This window comes from Nerophis lumbriciformis, linkage group LG28, assembly GCF_033978685.3.
Source record: "Nerophis lumbriciformis linkage group LG28, RoL_Nlum_v2.1, whole genome shotgun sequence".
Classification (NCBI taxonomy): Eukaryota; Metazoa; Chordata; class Actinopteri; order Syngnathiformes; family Syngnathidae; genus Nerophis; species Nerophis lumbriciformis.
Window position 1 is genome coordinate 22,823,100 of NC_084575.2, and position 20,011 is coordinate 22,843,110.

Consider the following 20,011-nt stretch of genomic DNA (forward strand, 5'->3'; position numbering starts at 1 on the left):
AGGAGCTCCACAACCTGTGACGTCATGCGCATATCGTCTGCTACTTCCGGTACAGGCAAGGCTTTTTTATCGGCGACCAAAAGTTGCGAACTTTATCGTTGATGTTCTCTACTAAATCCTTTCAGCAAAAATATGGCAATATCGCGAAATGATCAAGTATGACACATAGAATGGATCTGCTATCCCCGTTTAAATAAGAAAATCGCATTTCAGTAGGCCTTTAAAGCGTCACATGTTTTATAGTTATGTTTCTGTGCATATTTGTACGTGCTATCGTAATGTAATCAAGCCCGCATTGTTAGCATTGGCTAATATGCTAACACGTGTCTATGTTAGTATTATTAACACACAATGACATTATTTTTGTACCGTTTCAGTTTCAGAAATTCCTCAGTAAATTCATCAATACGTCACCGTTGAGTTATTGAGTCTGTTTAGTTGATTGGAGAGCCAGCTTCTGCAGCTAGTGGGTCCATGAAGAGGACTTCATTTTTTTTTTTTTTTATCAGTCCGTTTACTGCCGTGTTAGAGACACCGTTTGGACACAATTAAAAGTATGTAAATAAACATTTACAAAATCTTTCTGTTTAAATGACTCAGTTTAAAACATATATTTGCAACATATATTATTCTCTTCCAAAATGTAGTGGGTGCGGCTTATATACAGGTGCGCTTTGTAGTGTGGAACATACGGTATTGGCTTTGAATCATCAATTGCATCAAAAACTATTAAGCAAAAACAACTTTTCTTACCTGCTTGTACCTGTTTTTGTGTATTTGGGATCCCCATAAGTCCTTGAAATTTGAATTCAAACATGGATGCATGGCGGAGATATTTATCAAATAATCGTGCCTTCTTCCAAACTTGTTCCAAATGAGCCATATGGAAATTGAAACGTAATAGCATATTTTTCCTTAGTTACGTCAGTGGATATCTCCATATGTGGTAAAGGTTTACCAGAAGAGCTTTGCGCGAGTCTTCTATTTTAATTCAGTTGTAGTCCAAAGTTGTAGTTAGGGATGTAACACAAAATGGTCTTACTGATAACCACGGCACATTGCCGACAGTTAGCATTATCGCTTTAAATAAAAATTATCAGAAAACCGGGATTGATAGCCACACTTTAATACACTCACGGAGCGACGAGCGGTAGCTATCATAAATGCTAACATGAATACAAGACACATTGTCTTTCCCCATTAAGGAAATAACGTACCACAAACTAAACTTGTGTAAACACTAGGGATGTCCGATAATATCGGACTGCCGATATTATCGGCCGATAAATGCTTTAAAATGTAATATCGAAAATTACCGGTATCGGTTTCAAAATTATCGGTATCGGTTTCAAAAAGTAAAATTCATGACTTTTTAAAACGCCGCTGTGTACACGGACGTAGGGAGAGGTACAGAGCGCCAATAAACCTTAAAAGGTACTGCCTTTGCGTGCCGGCCCAATCACATAATATCTACGGCTTTTCACACACAAGTGAATGCCACCCATACTTGGTCAACAGCCATACAGTTCACACTGAGGGTGGCCGTGTAAACAACTTTAACACTGTTACAAATATACCCCCCCCCCCCCGCTACCCTTTGTCCCCCACTTCAACCCCGCCCACCTCAACCTCCTCATGCTCTCTCAGAGCATGTTCCAAATTCCAAGCTGCTGTTTTGAGGCATGTTAAAAAAGATAATGCACTTTGTGACTTCAATAATAAATATGGCAGTGCCATGTTGGCATTTTTTTTCATAACTTGAGTTGATTTATTTTGGAAAACCTTGTTACATTGTTTAATGCATCCAGCGGGGCATCACAACAAAATTATGCATAATAATGTGTTAATTCCACGACTGTATATATTGTTATCGGTTGATATCGGAATATCGGATATCGGCAAAAAAGCCATTATCGGACATCTCCAGTAAACACATTATTTTCTGAGCAACTCATCCATACACGTGTGTACATCAAACCTTCAAGATGTGCTCTCCTAGAAAAAAAGTGATCGATCTCCTTAATCTTTTTTTAAATAAAACATGTTTAAAAGATGTCAGTGTGTGTACAAACACGCTATGAGCATGTTCAAGAGTACCGCGATAATAATAATTAACAGCAACTATGAAAGAGATGTTGATATCGTCAATGTAGTCATTAAATTCCTTATCATTCCCAATCCTGCTGTTGTAAATTGTCTGTATTCTATATAGCGCTTTACTATACCAGCACGATACCCAAAGCGCTTTACTTTATACGTAACATTCACCCATTCACACACTGATGGCGGACGCTGCCACGCAAAGCGCGAACCACAACCCATTAGGAACAAGGTGGGTGAAGTGTCTTGCCCAAGGATACAACAGCCGTGACTAGGATGACAGAAGCTGGACTTGAACCAGGAACCCTCAAGTTGCTGACATGGCCACTCTACCATCTGAGCCACGCAGCCCATTGTGGGGCAGACTGGCTTGTACATGCACATGCATGCTAAAATCCTCCACTGTTGCGATCTCTAATAAGTAGTGTGTAGTATAACTTATATCTGTCAGTAGACTCCATAGGGAAGCGCTAAAAACTACAACATGGCTGACGAGTATAAGGCGCAGTTAAAAGGGACTTCGGCACGTAAATAAGGCCGCTCACAAAACAGCGCATTTTCAAGAGACAGTCAGAAAGCAGCTTGTAGATGGTTTGTAAAACCTAATCTATGCAGAATATGGACAAAAGCACCACCATTACATGTTATGTAGACCAATGCAGGAAAAAAATATACAATATGACCCTTTAAATTGTTTTTTTCTATAGTCTTGTTGAATAATACTTTATATATTCTGTTACTACCAAACGACTTAACCTGAGTATTGACTTTGATTGTTCCTGTCGAATGCATTACCTTTTAAATCACTGTCCATGCAAAATGTTTTGATCTGGCACAATTTTGCCGAGCTTAAGCATTTATTACATGGCTGCAATAGTGAAAGTGACACATAGCCAGCAAAGGTCACCCACTCGCACAAAGCACAGAACAAAAACTCGGCAAAAAAAATGTAGCATATATTTCTCGCGCGTGTCTGTGTGCAGCCTTGTTTTAATAAACGCCATTAAGTCATTCTGCTGAGCTACAGTGAACAGATTGCCCTTCTTACACATTTGATTTGTCATTCCTCTGTGCAAGGCTCATTTTCTGCGGGCATCATTCATACGTCTGTTTGATACATGAAGGATGTCATGTGATATCATGACACGCATACATCTTACCCTTCACTCTTCTGGGGAAATGTTGCTGCACACTGAATTTAGCAACACTCTTAGTTCCTGTGAAATACCAAGTATTACATTTAACCAATAGGATTAACTACGTGAAGCTAGGCAAACACACATCAACAACTCTAAATATATCTTGTGGCATACCCCAGGGATCAACCCTGGACCAAAATTGTTCAATCGCTGCATAAATGACTAATGGTTATAGAGAACATACAAAAGTCTTTATTTATTTAATCAAAAATATTTAAATTCTATGATTTCAGCTAAAATCATGCACTAAGCTAACAACAACATGCTTCCCACAAATGTACAACAATTACTCTCAATAAAACAGGAGAATAATAACCCTAAAGAACATTTTTTAAAGCATTTGTATGTACATACAGCACTTAAGACCTTTAATATATCAGTATGTGGAATTAAATCATGGAAAGAAGTCAATGTAATAATATGATCCAATTTAGGAAACTGTTCAAAGTGTTAACAAAGTACAAGAAAGAAGGTTCCTGGTAAGTATCTTGAAACATATATTTTTTAAATGAGACGTAATCTACCATCTATATCACATACTGTATTTATAACTGTGAATCACAACCTAATAACTACCTATTCATGTGAACTCAAGGTTTCTATAGGTATCAGTAAATACAATTTATTGCATTAAAAAAAATCAATGTCTATGTCCTACCGCATATGGTTATAATATATAGTTAAAAGCTTACAATTGTATACACACACACAATTGTCTGCATACAGACAATTGTAAGCATTGGGCAACGATATTCTTGAAAAGTTTACATGAACCGTTACTATCTAGTGAATTAGAATTGGCTCGCAGGGCTGTTTTAGCTGAGAATTTATTTGTATTTATCTATTTTTCTGTAGTGGTAGCAGCACCTGAAAGTTGTGGTGGCGACAACAGAAGTTGCTTTGTTGGTCACGCTAAAGAAATTTGGCACCTTTAACTGCTGCCTGCCTTTTATGACCGACTTGTGATTACCTAAAAGCATGTGTGGTTTCACCGCATTGAGCAAAGTTTGGAAGTCTTTTTGCACATGCTGCAGAACACCTCTCTAGCATTAGAATCAGTAGGCTTTCACCAAGTTTTGAAAAGTTAGCCAGCCAGCCAGCCACTTCTTTTAGAATTAGTTTTTTCATTATACCAAGAAGTCTTTTTTTTTAAATTTGATCTATTTAAAAACATGCTGTAAAAATGCATATCCTCTAAAAATATGCCTCAGAAAAGCCACAAACTGGAGGATATGTTCTTAATCAGGATACAATTTTTAAAAATAGTTAAAAGGTTTTATGGAATAATAAATTATTCTTACTAGGAATGGAAATTATGCATGTTTGGAAATGGATGATTGATTTAAACATTTTAGAAGACATGATATTTGGAAAAATGCCAATAAACCCATCAGACGCATTAAAATAAGCTGAGTCAATTTAAGATCTTGAATAGATTGTATTTTACACTCTCACAGTTTTTAAAAATGGGTACAGTAGATAGGAAGTTATGTATAAAGTAACTGAAGGCACTATTTATTTACTTCGGGAATGTCAGAGAATACGAGTTGTGGTTTGTTGTGAGAATTGCCTTGTTTGTCCATCCGAGGCCACCGTAAGTCTCATGATGTGCCTGTGTCACAAGATTTGCTAGTGTTAGCCAAATTAGCTCCTGTGTGTTGAACTGGAGACGACTGAAATAGAGGAGTCGTGTATGAAACAAGCTCAGCTTCCTCATTAACATGACATGATGTCAGAGCTAAGGACTACAGTACATGCCTACAGTAACCAAAGAATGGCAAAGCCGTTTTATTTTGCCGTCCAGCAGAGTGACCGCTTTAGAGTTAAAGTTAAAGTACCAATGATTGTCACACACACTAAGTGTGGTGAAATTTGTCCTCTGCATTTGACCCATCCCCTTTGATCACCCCCTGGGAGGTGAGGGGAGCAGGGGGCAGCAGCGGTGCCGCGCCCGGGAATCATTTTTGGTGATTTAACCCCCAATTCCAACCCTTGATGCTGAGTGCCAAGCAGGGAGGTAATGGGTCCCATTTTTTCTAGTCTTTGGTATGACTCGGCCGGGGTTTGAACTCACAACCTACCGATCTCAGGGCGGACACTCTAACCACTAGGCCACTGAGTAGCACTTTCCTCGCTTTCAGAACTTACAAGATCTGTTGTAACCAGTTTTAAAGTGAGAGATGAAAACAAAGAAACACAAAGACAGACGTAGCAATTAATCGATGACCGCAACGTTAAGTTCATTTTCCACCCGGAGAACACCATAATCAAATTCGCCGATGACACAACGGTGGTGGGTCCCATTACAGTGGGGGCGGTGAGTCTGCATACAGAGATGAAGTCTTGAAACTATCAGCGTGGTGTTCAGTGAATAATCTGGCACTGAACACCACAAAAACCAAGGAACTCATCTTTGACTTCAGGAAAAACACTGTAGACCCCGCCACCCTCTACATCAACGGCGAGGAGGTGGAGAGAGTCAGCTCCTTCAAGTTCCTCGGCACCCTCATATCTGCTGACCTCTCCTGGACCCAAAGTACAACTGCGGTCATCCGGAAGGCCTAGCGGAGACTCCACTTCCTGAGGGTGCTGAGGAAGAACAGACTGGAGAGGCAGCTAATGGTGACTTTCTATCGCTCGGCTGTCAAGAGCCTGCTGACGTACTGCATAACAGTGTGGTACGCCATCTGCACTGAAGCAGACAAACAGGCGATTCAGAGGGTCATAAAGTCTGCACAAAAAATCATCGGCTGCCCCCCGCCCCCCTCCCTGAAGGATCTACACAACTCCCGTTGCCTCAACAGAGCAAAAAGCATCACCAAGGACAGCACACACCCTGGCTTCCACCTGTTCGACCTGCTACCATCGGGCAGGCGCTACAGGTGCATCAGAGCCAGAACAAACAGGCTCAGAGACAGCTTCTTTCCCAGAGCTGTCACCATCTTGAACTCTAACTTATAATAATAATAATTCACCCCTATACAATATCCTACCCTAATACCCTACTGTGCAATATTACCCTTTGTGTGCAATACGTCCGACACTGATTGTTATTTATTACTCCGGTACTCTTGTCTTGTTCTGCATATTGTATAGTATTTTGTATTTCTATAGTGTTTTGTATATTGTACAGGATTGCTTATTATTTTTATTGGATAGTAGTCTGTTTATTTCAATTGTTAGTTTTTTCTTTATTACCTCTTGTGTAATTTATTTTTACCCCATATTTGTTCCCACTACCGCACCTTAAGTTGGAGTCCTTAATCTCGTTACATGCAAATATAATGACAATAAAGTCCATTCTATTCTATTCTATTCTTCTATCGATGACCGCAACGTTAAGTTCTTTTTCATGTATCGTTTCATTGACAGACGTAGTCCTATAATTGTGTTACATTTTTAATGCCTCTGGACATTGTATTTAATGCTTATTAATGTCATAAAAGACCTTAATTTTTGCTAAATCGATTTAATGACTTTTAATTATTCTCAACCCCCCCCATAAACCCTGTGAACTTTACTGAATATCTGTGTATTTGTTTGTGTTAGAAATTGAGCACAGGAAGTGAACAAACACATGCGTTAGCAATTTCTATGAAACTTAAATGGGTAGGATGAAAAATTCTGCTTCTTCCTACTCTTTTTCGGACATGTAATAGGAAACTGGAAAATGTGATGTATCATATTGTAACTGTATGCATGTTTGAAATGTGTGGTAATTGTTAAACCATGACAATATTTACTTATGTCAATAATTTTCAAGTAGTTTGTCAATGATGATCACTTTGATTGTGTAATGAAGTTATTTCATAGCAATCAGCTGTTTGATCAAGTCCCATTCAATTAAGTGACTGCTCTATTGTGTCATTAGCAGAAATCGATAGACATGTTTATGTCATTAAACCAACATGTGTTGATCGAGGCAAAAAAATATATACTCATCCAGATGCAGCCTTTTCTTGTAAAATGTGTTTCTATGTACTGTAAATTCTGTCTTCAGTGTAACTATAAGCTATTTATGATGTTTGAAAGTCGTTATTTTTATTACAGGAATATCTGTAGCTGAAACATTGTGCCAAGTCATCACTTACTAGAATATTCTGACCCACTGTAAAGCTTAGTGGATCTGTAGTTTATAATGATCATACCTTGACCTCATTACATCTGTCTCTATCTCCCTCTGTCTGTCACCACAGGTCAGGAGTGGCCATGCCATTTGGCTGTTTAACAATCGGAGAAAAGAAGGATTACCACAGTCCTTCGGACGTGACGGACAAATATGATATGGGTCAAATTGTTAAATCGTGAGTACTGCAACAATCACCTGCTCTGAATTTTGAAAATGGTTTACAAGTTGTCTACACCAAGGTACAGTGGAACCCCTAAGATCGACCACAGATTGTTCTCGGACGCTAGTTTATAATTTGTTTGTCATTAGAATTATTTTTTCCATTGGAAATCGCAGGAATAGAGTTAACCATTTCGAGGATCTAACTGCCGTCCTCTCAGAAGTGGAAAGCAACAGTATTCAAAAGCGGTTTTCTCTTACATGCATGAATCTTATTGTTTGTGATTAGTCTCTACTATGGAGGCAGTTGTGTTGCGTAGAACTGCAGAGCGGGTGGAGGAATATCCGTCCAAATCTGGCTTCATATTTAAAAAATAAAAAAAAACTTCACTTGTTTTCTCAATATTTGTTTCCAGACCCACAAAAAAAACGGACAACAAATGATTTTTTCTAATTGGAGAATGGACGAAACAAATAACAGGCATTTCAACAACATTTTTGCAAATCCATAGTTTACCCGAAAGTAGATTTACGTGTATTTAAAGGTAAAAAAACCAAACATTAATAAGACAGGCAGGCTGACTGGAACTAAATCAAGTTAAAGTTATGAGTTGTCTTTGTTTTGAATTACCCAAATATTGAAACTGAAAAACGAGTTATTAAATTTTTTTGTTTTGGTTTTATATAGGGCTTGAAAGCAATGTTCCCTCTAAGGTGCACGCCTGCGCAATTGCGCACTGCTCACACATCTCCTGCGCACAGCAAATCTATGCCGCGCACATAATCGAATCCCATCTGAACTGTAAACAAAAGAAACAACAATGTATTCTGCATGATTTTGCAATACAACCGTGAGTGACAGGTGACAACGAGCGGCCACAACAGATAAAACAATGTTCGTCAACACTGTTCAGTTGTTGTAACGTCTGTTGAGACACTTTAGGAGAACAGGAATTCCGTCGATCACTTTATTGAGCAAAACTGTTTGTCAGCCGTAAACACATAAAAACATTAGTGAAAAAACATATCTAGCAAAACTGGTCATTGTCTGCTGTACAAACCAGGCTTAAACCAACTCAGACATCTGTCATAACAACAGCAGCCGCTTGCTCTCTCTCACTTGCACCAACACACTCACTCATGGCACTTAGATACTGATGCGTTTAGAGACACACAAAAAGTCGCACAACTCCAACACCACACAAAGTGTAAATTAGAGGTCTTTACACTATGACTCCTCAATCAGATGTGTGCATATCCTTCTGTCATGCATTAAGAATGTTAATTTTTGGATATTAATCATTAAATGCTGTTACTAGATTACAGAAATTCTCATAAAAAAGATATATTTGACAGACAAAATTACAAGATGGTACACTTTATACCATGCTTATATCTAATTGTGCAACACGAGAATGTTTAAGGGGAACTAAATGGGATTTCCAAAGTAGGACTCCCACCCAGACATCCAATACTAGTACATAGCTCATGAAAAAACAAATGTTTGTTATTTTCTTTGTGAGTGGGCCAAATCACTTACCGTATTTTTCGGAGTATAAGTCGCACCTGCCGAAAATGCATAATACAAAAGGAAAAAAACATATATAAGTCACACTGGAGCCCGGCCAAACTATGAAAAAAACTGCGACTTATAGTCCGAAAAATACAGTATATTAGAAAATAATCTCATGGACATGACTGCAGTCATTCGATGATCAAAATAAGACATTGAAATTGTCAGGTTTAAGACAGGTGTGCTGCTGGTATGGCCACTGTGTGCACGTCTGATGTTGCTCACATGCTCCACTGAAAGCTCAGGGAGTTTTTGCGTTTGCTCACACACATGAAAAATTAGAGGGAGCTTTTCTTGAAAGAGTGATGTGGAAACGCAACGCGTCGTGTGTGTTACTGCATCGGAATAACTCTTTCCATTGGCTTGAATGCAAGACTCTCCTCTAAAGTTGTGTTTTTTTCTTTAACGAGTTCCAAATGTGTCACAAACGTGCGGCATAATTAACTGCCACAGTGGTTGTCATGATTGCTTTAGGAAAAAAAAAAGATTTGGTGAGATTCGTCTCATTTCCAGCGCAGAAGCAAAGCCAAGGAAGTCGGGTTAGTGAGATAATTAAGAGACGATGAATAGCAGCCGTGAGATCATCAAACATTACTTTTAACGCCATCACCTTGTACATGGTGTGTTCACGGCATTTTCACACTGGCAAGTTGGAATCAAAGCCAGTTTTACTCACACGAACCATTTAGCAGGATTTTAGCGTTAGCTAAGATAGCTGCGGGTTACGAACAACGTACAGTATTTCGGAAAAAGCAATACCCCTATTCATAGATCAATATCTGAAGAATTTAAATAAAATCCCATATTAATGCACAATGTTGTTCAGACTTGGAATACATTTAGTTTGAAACAAATTTCTCCAAGAGACACCACACAGTGGCAAGTCCTATGTTGACTTACCTCTGAAAGGACGACAGTGATGTCAAATTCAGAGGACTTGCACACACCCAAAGTTGGTTTTTCCGTAAGCCTTTAGCATTCCGAAATGATTGGCCTGTATAAAAACTGACTTCATAGACGATCGAGATACAGGACATGTTCGGTAGCTTGCTCAAATCTCGTCTATTGGATGTGCTTAAGTGGATCAATACCACCAATTTTGACTCTTTTTTTTTTAAATGGCGAGCCTTTGGAACAGGGTCCAGTTTGTTTCGGTACAGTCTCCAGACTTTTTTCTATCCATCCATCCATCCATCTTCTTCCGCTTATCCGAGGTCGGGTCGCGGGGGCAGCAGCCTAAGCAGGGAAGCCCAGACTTCCCTCTCCCCAGCCACTTCGTCCAGCTCCTCCCGGGGGATCCCGAGGCGTTCCCAGGCCAGCCGGGAGACATAGTCTTCCCAACGTGTCCTGGGTCTTCCTCGTGGCCTCCTACCGGTCGGACATGCCCTAAACACCTCCTTAGGGAGGCGCTCGGGTGGCATCCTGACCAGATGCCCGAACCACCTCATCTGGCTCCTCTCGATGCGGAGGAGCAGCGGCTTTACTTTGAGCTCCCCCCGGATGACAGAGCTTCTCACCCTATCTCTAAGGGAGAGCCCCGCCACCCGGCGGAGGAAACTCATTTCGGCCGCTTGTACCCGTGATCTTGTCCTTTCGGTCATAACCCAAAGCTCATGACCATAGGTGAGGATGGGAACGTAGATCGACCGGTAAATTGAGAGCTTTGCCTTCCGGCTCAGCTCCTTCTTCACCACAACGGATCGATACAGCGTCCGCATTACTGAAGACGCCGCACCGATCCGCCTGTCGATCTCACGATCCACTCTTCCCTCACTCGTGAACAAGACTCCGAGGTACTTGAACTCCTCCACTTGGGGCAAGATCTCCTCCCCAACCCGGAGATGGCACTCCACCCTTTTCCGGGCGAGAACCATGGACTCGGACTTGGAGGTGCTGATTCTCATCCCAGTCGCTTCACACTCAGCTGCGAACCGATCCAGTGAGAGCTGAAGATCCTGGCCAGATGAAGCCATCAGGACCAAATCATCTGCAAAAAGCAGAGACCTAATCCTGCAGCCACCAAACCGGATCCCCTCAACGCCTTGACTGCGCCTAGAAATTCTGTCCATAAAAGTTATGAACAGAATCGGTGACAAAGGGCAGCCTTGGCGGAGTCCAACCCTCACCGGAAATGTGTCCGACTTACTGCCGGCAATGCGAACCAAGCTCTGACACTGATCATACAGGGAGCGGACCGCCACAATCAGACAGTCCGAAACCCCATACTCTCTGAGCACTCCCCACAGGACTTCCCGAGGGACACGGTCGAATGCCTTCTCCAAGTCCACAAAGCACATGTAGACTGGTTGGGCAAACTCCCATGCACCCTCAAGGACCCTGCCGAGAGTATAGAGCTGGTCCACAGTTCCACGACCAGGACGAAAACCACACTGTTCCTCCTGAATCCGAGGTTCGACTATCCGGCGTAGCCTCCTCTCCAGTACACCTGAATAGACCTTACCGGGAAGGCTGAGGAGTGTGATCCCACGATAGTTAGAACACACCCTCCGGTTCCCCTTTTTAAAGAGAGGAACCACCACCCCGGTCTGCCAATCCAGAGGTACTGCCCCCGATGTCCACGCGATGCTGCAGAGTCTTGTCAACCAAGACAGCCCTACAGCATCCAGAGCCTTAAGGAACTCCGGGCGGATCTCATCCACCCCCGGGGCCTTGCCACCGAGGAGCTTTTTAACTACCTCAGCAACCTCAGCCCCAGAAATAGGAGAGCCCACCACAGATTCCTCAGGCACTGCTTCCTCATAGGAAGACGTGTTGGTGGGATTGAGGAGGTCTTCGAAGTATTCCCTCCACCGATCCACAACTTCCGCAGTCGAGGTCAGCAGAACACCATCCGCACCATACACGGTGTTGGTAGTGCACTGCTTCCCCTTCCTGAGGCGGTGGATGGTGGTCCAGAATCGCTTCGAAGCCGTCCGGAAGTCGTTTTCCATGGCTTCCCCGAACTCCTCCCATGTCCGAGTTTTTGCCTCCGCGACCGCTGAAGCCGCACACCGCTTGGCCTGTCGGTACCTGTCCGCTGCCTCAGGAGTCCCATGAGCCAAAAGAACCCGATAGGACTCCTTCTTCAGCTTGACGGCATCCCTCACCGCCGGTGTCCACCAACGGGTTCTAGGATTACCGCCACGACAGGCACCAACTACCTTGCGGCCACAGCTCCAATCAGCCGCCTCGACAATAGAGGTGCGGAACATGGTCCACTCGGACTCAATGTCCAGCACCTCCCTCGTGACATGTTCAAAGTTCTTCCGGAGGTGGGAATTGAAACTCTCTCTGACAGGAGACTCTGCCAGACGTTCCCAGCAAACCCTCACAATGCGTTTGGGCCTGCCAGGTCTGTCCGGCATCCTCCCCCACCATCGCAGCCAACTCACCACCAGGTGGTGATCGGTAGAAAGCTCCGCCCCTCTCTTCACCCGAGTGTCCAAAACATGAGGCCGCAAATCCGATGACACAACTACAAAGTCGATCATAGAACTGCGGCCTAGGGTGTCCTGGTGCCAAGTGCACATATGGACACCCTTATGCTTGAACATGGTGTTCGTTATGGACAATCCGTGACGGGCACAAAAGTCCAATAACAAAACACCACTTGGGTTCAGATCCGGGCGGCTATTCTTCCCAATCACGCCTCTCCAGGTTTCACTGTCATTGCCAATATGAGCGTTGAAGTCCCCCAGTAGAACGAGGGAATCACCCGGGGGAGCACTCTCAAGTACTCCCTCGAGTGAATCCAAAAAGGGTGGGTACTCTGAGCTGCTGTTTGGCGCGTAAGCGCAAACAACAGTCAGGACCCGTCCCCCCACCCGAAGGCGGAGGGAAGCTACCCTCTCGTCCACCGGGTTGAACTCCAACATGCAGGCTCTGAGCCGGGGGGCAACAAGAATTGCCACCCCAGCCCGTCGCCTCTCACTGCTGGCAACGCCAGAGTGGAAGAGAGTCCAGCCCCTCTCGAGAGAACTGGTTCCAGAGCCCTTGCTGTGCGTCGAGGTGAGTCCGACTATTTTTTTTTTCTATTGTACGATCCATTTTAATCCAGTTTGTTGCTTTCTTACAATACCACTGGTTAAATACAGGCATGTAAACAAAAACTTTGTCCAGCAACAATGGCTACACAGCCCCTCAGGGTTAACAAATCAAGCGCTCCTTGTAGAATGCTCCAAACTGTCCTTCACAGTGTAAACAAACATGGCTTTGGTCGTGCGGGATGTCTCTACTCATCAGAGAAAGACATCACACGTGCCGCCTGAACCAATGCCCAATGCTCACTCTACGAAGAAAGAAAACAAAAACGCCTGGGATCAACACATCAAACCTCACTGATCACCCACTAGAATCCACACCGAAATAAGAAGAAGCTATCGGTGCCTTATTCCAGTGCTAAATGTATGCAAACTCATCCACCTGTAACAAATATTTGGCAGTCAAATTGAGCAAGTAACATTATTGTGTTAGAGGAATATTTTCCACCTTAGAGAGGAACTGCAATAAAAAAAAAAGCCCATCATTTACAATACTTATGTAAGACAAGAACACATATGTTTTTTCTTATTTATGCATTCAAAATTGTAAATAATGTGATCAAATGTCTGCATACAGTGCGGCCTAAGGGAGCTGCTCTATTCTGCCGTTAAAAGCCCTTAAAAAAACCTCCATTAAGGCCTTATATACATGCTGTACGTATATATTTAATGTTATAACAGGCAAATTTATAACATGTAATATTTACATATTTTGTTAATTTCAAGGATATGCGACGCATTAATTCAAAAAACGCATCACAACGTTAGTTGTTAGTTGATTACAACTCAGTGCAGACTTCATGAGAGCCAACAAACATAATAAAACATCACTTACTGTACAGTGTCTGCTGTCATTGGGATGCTGACTGGTAGAATCTTGTTATTCCGTTCTCGCCATTACCAGGTTTAAATTGGCTGTCAAAGTGTAACATCGTGTCGGATTACATAGCCAGGTGAGAGGCATGATTTATGATCTGCGATAAACTTCCACGAGTAAGGAAGCGAGTAAACAGGTTACCACTCGATGATGTAAACATTGGCACACACACACTAGTGATCACGGCGCCGCTATAAATACAAAAGTAGTTTGTCTGCGTTCGTGCTTATGATAACAATATCACGCTCTAATCACGTTGTTTGGTTCAAGGACAACACACAATGAGTACACCCTGTGTTTTTAGCTTTGCAAATACACACACATAATGGCTAATTTGGTTTTGATGTTGAGAAGAGGTGACAGGAGTATTGATTTTGTACCTGAGGAAATTGGGATTACTTAAGTGTCAACTAAACTGGACATCATGCACCACTGGCTATATTTAGTTCTCAATGTATAGTATTGTGCAAGTTTGTTGTTTTTGGTAATACTTCCACTGCAGTAACTCTTTGGCTGCAAATTAAATAATGTGCAGTATGTTATTTAATGTACATTTAGTTCATCATTAAAATGTAGGAATTTGGCGATATTTTCTTAGAGTTAGTCCCATTATGTTTATTTATTGTTATTTGGTTATTTTTGATGTCCGCAGGCTCAATGGTTTTGCAATACGTTTAATAGTAAGAATTAGAATCTGTAGAAATATGTAAGCACGTTGTTCAAGATATTTATAGACATATTTTAAATTGTTTACAAAATCTAATTTAATTAATAAATACAAATACATAGTAAATTAAAGCATGTTGTCCACACTATTGGCATTCAACTGACTGAAAAATGATGTTGATATTTTTTTACATTATTTGAGAGTTAAGTGCATCTGCCTCACAATACGAAGGTCCTGAGTAGTCTTGGGTTCAATCCCGGGCTCGGGATCTTTCTGTGTGGAGTTTGCATGTCCTCCCCGTGACTGCGTGTGTTCCCTCCGGGTACTCCGGCTTCCTCCCACCTCCGAAGACATGCACCTGGGGATAAGTTGATTGGCAACACTAAATTGGCCCTAGTGTGTGGATGTGAGTGTGAATGTTGTCTGTCTATCTGTGTTGGCCCTGCGATGAGGTGGCGACTTGTCCAGGGTGTACCCCGCCTTCCGCCCGATTGTAGCTGAGATAGGCTCCAGCGCCCCCCGCGACCCCAAAGGGAATAAGCGGTAGAAAATGGATGGATGGAGCACTTAGTGGACAAAAATCCTAACAAAAGGTTATCATCATTTATTGTTTGTTTAGGTAAAAGTGTGGTGGTTGCAGGATTAGGTCTCTGCTTTTTGCAGATGATGTGGTCCTGATGGCTTTATCTGGCCAAGATCTTCAGCTCTCATTGGATCAGTTTGCAGCCGAGTGTGAAGCAACTGGGATGGGAATCAGCACCTCCAAGTCCGAGTCCATGGTTCTCGCCCGGAAAAGGGTGGAGTGCCATCTCCGGGTCGGGGAGGAGATCTTTCCCCAAGTAGAGGAGTTCAAGTACCTTGGAGTCTTGTTCACGAGTGAGGGAAGAGTGGATCGTGAGATCGACAGGCGGATCGGTGCGGCGTCTTCAGTAATGCGGAGTAATGTGGTGAAGAAGGAGCTGAGCCGGAATGAAAAGCTCTCAATTTACCGGTCGATCTACGTTCCCATCCTCACCTATGGTCATGAGCTTTGGGACAAAAAAGGAAAGGACAAGATCACGGGTACAAGCGGACAAAATGAGCTTCTTCCGCCGGGTGGCAGGGCTCTCCCTTAGAGATAGGGTGAGAAGCTCTGTCATCCGGGAGGAGCTCAAACTAAAGCCGCTGCTCCTCCACATCGAGAGGAGCCAGATGAGGTGGTTCGGGCATCTGGTCAGGATACCACCCGAACGCCTCCCTAGGGAGGTGTTTCGGGCACGTCCGACCGGTAGGAGGCCACAGGGAAGACCCAGGACACATTGGGAAGACTATGTCTTCCGGCTGGCCTGGGAAAGCCTCGGGATCCCCCGGGAGGAGCTGAACGAAGTGGCTGGGGAGAGGGAATTCTGGGCTTCCCTGCTTAGGCTGCTTCCCCCGCGACCCGACCTCGGATAAGCGGAAGAAGATGGATGGATGGATGGATAAAAGTTGACCATTGAGCTGCCATGCAAGTGTCAAAATGAAATGCTGTATAGTAAATACAATTAATTATGTACTGTTAGTGACCGACACGGTGGCACAAATTCAGAATATTGATTTGATTTTGACTTGATTCATTACACTTTTATCACCTGAGTGTTATAGCAACAATTTTACTTTTGTAAAAAAAGTAAACATATTTTACTGTAAGATGAATATTTTGTTCTATTTATTATTATTGTCAACATATTGCTGATTTGGCCACATTGTGGTGAATGGTCAGATGCTTAAAAAGCTGAGGTGCCTCACAAAATAAACTAAGCTATTGTATGACATCATGCTTTAGTGCAGATCTCCTGATTTGTCTGCAACGTTCGCTATTATTCCTAAGAATTTGGTCAAATTGTGCAATGTGCAACCTCAAAGGCAATACAAATTTAGAGTTCCCATTGAACTTGTTTTATGTCCTAACATACCCAAATGTCACTGGTTGTTTGTTCAGGGAGGAGTTCTGTGAGATATTCAGAGCCAAGGACAAAACTACGATGAGAATGTACACGTGCAAAAAGTTCCTGAAAAAGGATGGAAGGAAGGTCCGCAAAGCCGCAAAAAATGAAATCCTCATTTTAAAAATGTAAGTTTATTTAAATATATAAACTAAACAATGTGTTCTAATCGTGCAGTTGCTCTGTTTGTATTGTGGGCTCCCTTAAATCCATTATTGTATTATGTGGACATTTTTTAATCACAGCAAATCAAGACCTGTTTGTCGTGGTTTGCTCCCACAGTGCATATTGACTCCTAATTATGATCTGTTACTGTGCTAAATATTAGTGATAACTCACCACTATGTAGCGCTTTGCCAAAACACCACCTTTTGACCTTTAAACACCACCTTATTTCTCACTCCTCTCCATTCTATTAGTACACAGCACAAATCAGCAATAAGTGACGCTTGTTATGCTTGTTTATATTTTAATCATCAGCGAGGAAGAAATAAACAGTTTGTTATTGTCAGAGGCTACGGATAATTGCAGGCAAATGCTATTAGTGAGGAAAAGAGGCGCTCATTCAAGTCTTAATTAATGTAATATTGTTAATCAGTGGAGGAAACCACAATTAGGCTCCTAACTGCTCCCCTTTTAATGCCGCAGATAGCAACTTCCCCTTATTGCTAATCACTTAGTTTGACTTTCACTTTGCATAATTGGACTTTTCTAGGCTATTTTCAGTCTGCGGAGCGATTCTGCGCTCAATTAATCAACTCACTTAATGATAGACTAGGCAAAAAAAATACAATGGGTTCTTTAGCTAATTCCAAACTGAATTATATAATTCATTATCAATATTGTTTCATTCACTTATGTACTAAATACCAAAAATCTTTTACCATTAGGTGCTTGGGTTTTTTTTTGGTCTTTGCATGAAATGATACAAACATCACATTAATTCAACTTTTGTCATTTCCTAAGGGTGAAGCATCCAAATATTCTCCAACTGGTGGATGTCTTTGAGACTAAAAAGGAATACTTCCTCTTCCTTGAGCTGTAAGTTAATCATCAACAAGAACAAAATGATTTTTCTCACTCAGTTTGTTTATCACATACAGTACTCATCATGAGGCACAGACCAACATATGAGAACTTTTGCTAATGGCACAGCAGGAAGATGTGTGATTTATAGCCACCACCTTTAATTACTTGCATCTCCAAGCAAACCGTTTTTAAAGCATATTTTTAAAGCACCTCCACAAATGTTCGACATGACAATTGACTTCCTGTGCACCCACAGTGCAACAGGCAGAGAAGTCTTCGACTGGATTCTTGATCAAGGCTATTACTCAGAGCGGGATACCAGCAACGTGGTGCGCCAGGTTTTGGAGGCTGTCGCCTACCTCCACTCCCTGCACATTGTTCACAGAAACCTTAAGGTAATATCAAAGATATTTAGAGATTTAAAATGTGTGCTATGACTAGATTTACATTGCAAGCCAAAGTGCCCAATTACAATTAAGTGCTTATAGCTTATAATAAATGTTAATATTGTTTAGCTGCCTTGGGCTAACGCCTAGGCTAGTGTCTTCCAATGGTTGGTATTTTACTGTTTTTTACTGAAGTCATTTACAAATGGTAAACATGGCAAGCTTTAAAGGGGAACATTATCACAATTTCAGAAGGGTTAAAACCATTAAAAATCAGTTCCCAGTGTCTTATTTTATTTTTCAAAGTTTTTTAAAAAATGTTACCCATCACGCAATATCCCTAAAAAAAGTGCCTGATTTTAACCATCGTTATATACACCCGTCCATTTTCCTGTGACGTCACACAGTGATGCCGATACAAACAAACATGGCGGATAGAACAGCTCGGTATAGCGACATTAGCTCGGATTCAGACTCGGATTTCAGCGGCTTAAGCGATTCAACAGATTACGCATGTATTGAAACGGATGGTTGTAGTGTGGAGGCAGGTAGCGAAAACGAAATTGAAGAAGAAACTGAAGCTATTGAGCCATATCGGTTTGAACCGTATGCAAGCGAAACCGACGAAAACGACACGACAGCCAGCGACACGGGAGAAAGCGAGGACGAATTCGGCGATCGCTTTCTAACCAACGATTGGTATGTGTTTGTTTGGCATTAAAGGAAACTAACAACTATGAACTAGGTTTACAGCATATGAAATACATTTGGCAACAACATGCACTTTGAGAGTGCAGACAGCCCAGTTTTCATCAATTAATATATTCTGTAGACATACCCTCATCCGCTCGCAGATTTCTTTGACTTTATCATTGGAAATGCATCTGCTTTGAGTGTCGCAGGATATCCACACATTCTTGCCATCTCTGTCGTAGCATAGCTTTCGTCGGTAAAGTGTGCGGAACAAAAGTGCAACTTGAATCCGTCCCTGTTCGTGTTGTTACACCCTCCGACAACACACCGACGAGGCATGATGTCCCCAAGGTACGGAAAACAGTCGAAAAAACGGAAAATAACAGAGCTGATTTGACTCGGTGTTTGTAATGTGTTTGAGAAAATGGCGGATTGCTTCCCGATGTGACGTCACAAATCGCTTCAAGAGCGAATAATAGAAAGGCGTTTAATTCGCCAAAATTCACCCATTTAGAGTTCAGAAAACGGTTAAAAAAATATATGGTCTTTTTTCTGCAACATCAAGGTATATATTGACGCTTACATAGGTCTGGTGATAATGTTCCCCTTTAAGGGTACTAGGAGCTAGCAGCTACACAACAGCTTAGCACACCATAGCACAGAAGCTAGACATATGAAATTAGTGTCCTTAGTTGAGCAATATTGCTGTCGAAAGCAATATAAACAAGTTTTAAAAAGTTAAAGTTGCATATTACTTACAGGTAAATCTCCAAGGCATTTTATTATATTAGAAAGTGTTTAGTAACAAATCATTCAGCTTACTTAATCAATTATTGTGGCCAGTAGGTGTGTCGCCAAAAAAAACTATTGCCGGTCTCCAAACAGATAATAATAAATAGACTAGTGTTTGCACCATAAATTGATTAACGTGGAACCCGACTTAAACAAGTTGAAAAACTTATTCGGGTGTTACCATTTAGTAGTCAATTGTACGGAATATGTACTGTACTGTGCAATCTACTGATAAAAGTTTCAATCAATCAACCAGTCATACCTACAATTGTTCTCGGTGAGACTAATTCTACTGGATATACAAATTCCTGACTACTAGGGATGTGACGATAGACAGTATTAATGATAACTGTGGTTAGTATTACCATTTTGAATTAAAATGATCGAAAAACCATAATTGATA

The 20,011-nt window shown here is 41.8% G+C and overlaps 1 protein-coding gene across 1 annotated transcript in view; it reads left to right on the forward strand.

Moving 5' to 3' along the window:
* The window catches only part of LOC133571002 (caM kinase-like vesicle-associated protein), an 81,638-nt gene that overhangs the window by 50,969 nt on the left and 10,658 nt on the right, over nucleotides 1–20,011 (forward strand). The window contains exons 2-5 of the mRNA XM_061923940.2: nucleotides 7,496–7,603; nucleotides 16,705–16,836; nucleotides 17,675–17,749; nucleotides 17,994–18,132. Of these exons, the coding sequence (XP_061779924.2) occupies nucleotides 7,509–7,603; nucleotides 16,705–16,836; nucleotides 17,675–17,749; nucleotides 17,994–18,132 (441 nt within the window). The 5' untranslated portion in view covers nucleotides 7,496–7,508. The remainder of the gene's footprint in view (nucleotides 1–7,495; nucleotides 7,604–16,704; nucleotides 16,837–17,674; nucleotides 17,750–17,993; nucleotides 18,133–20,011) is intronic.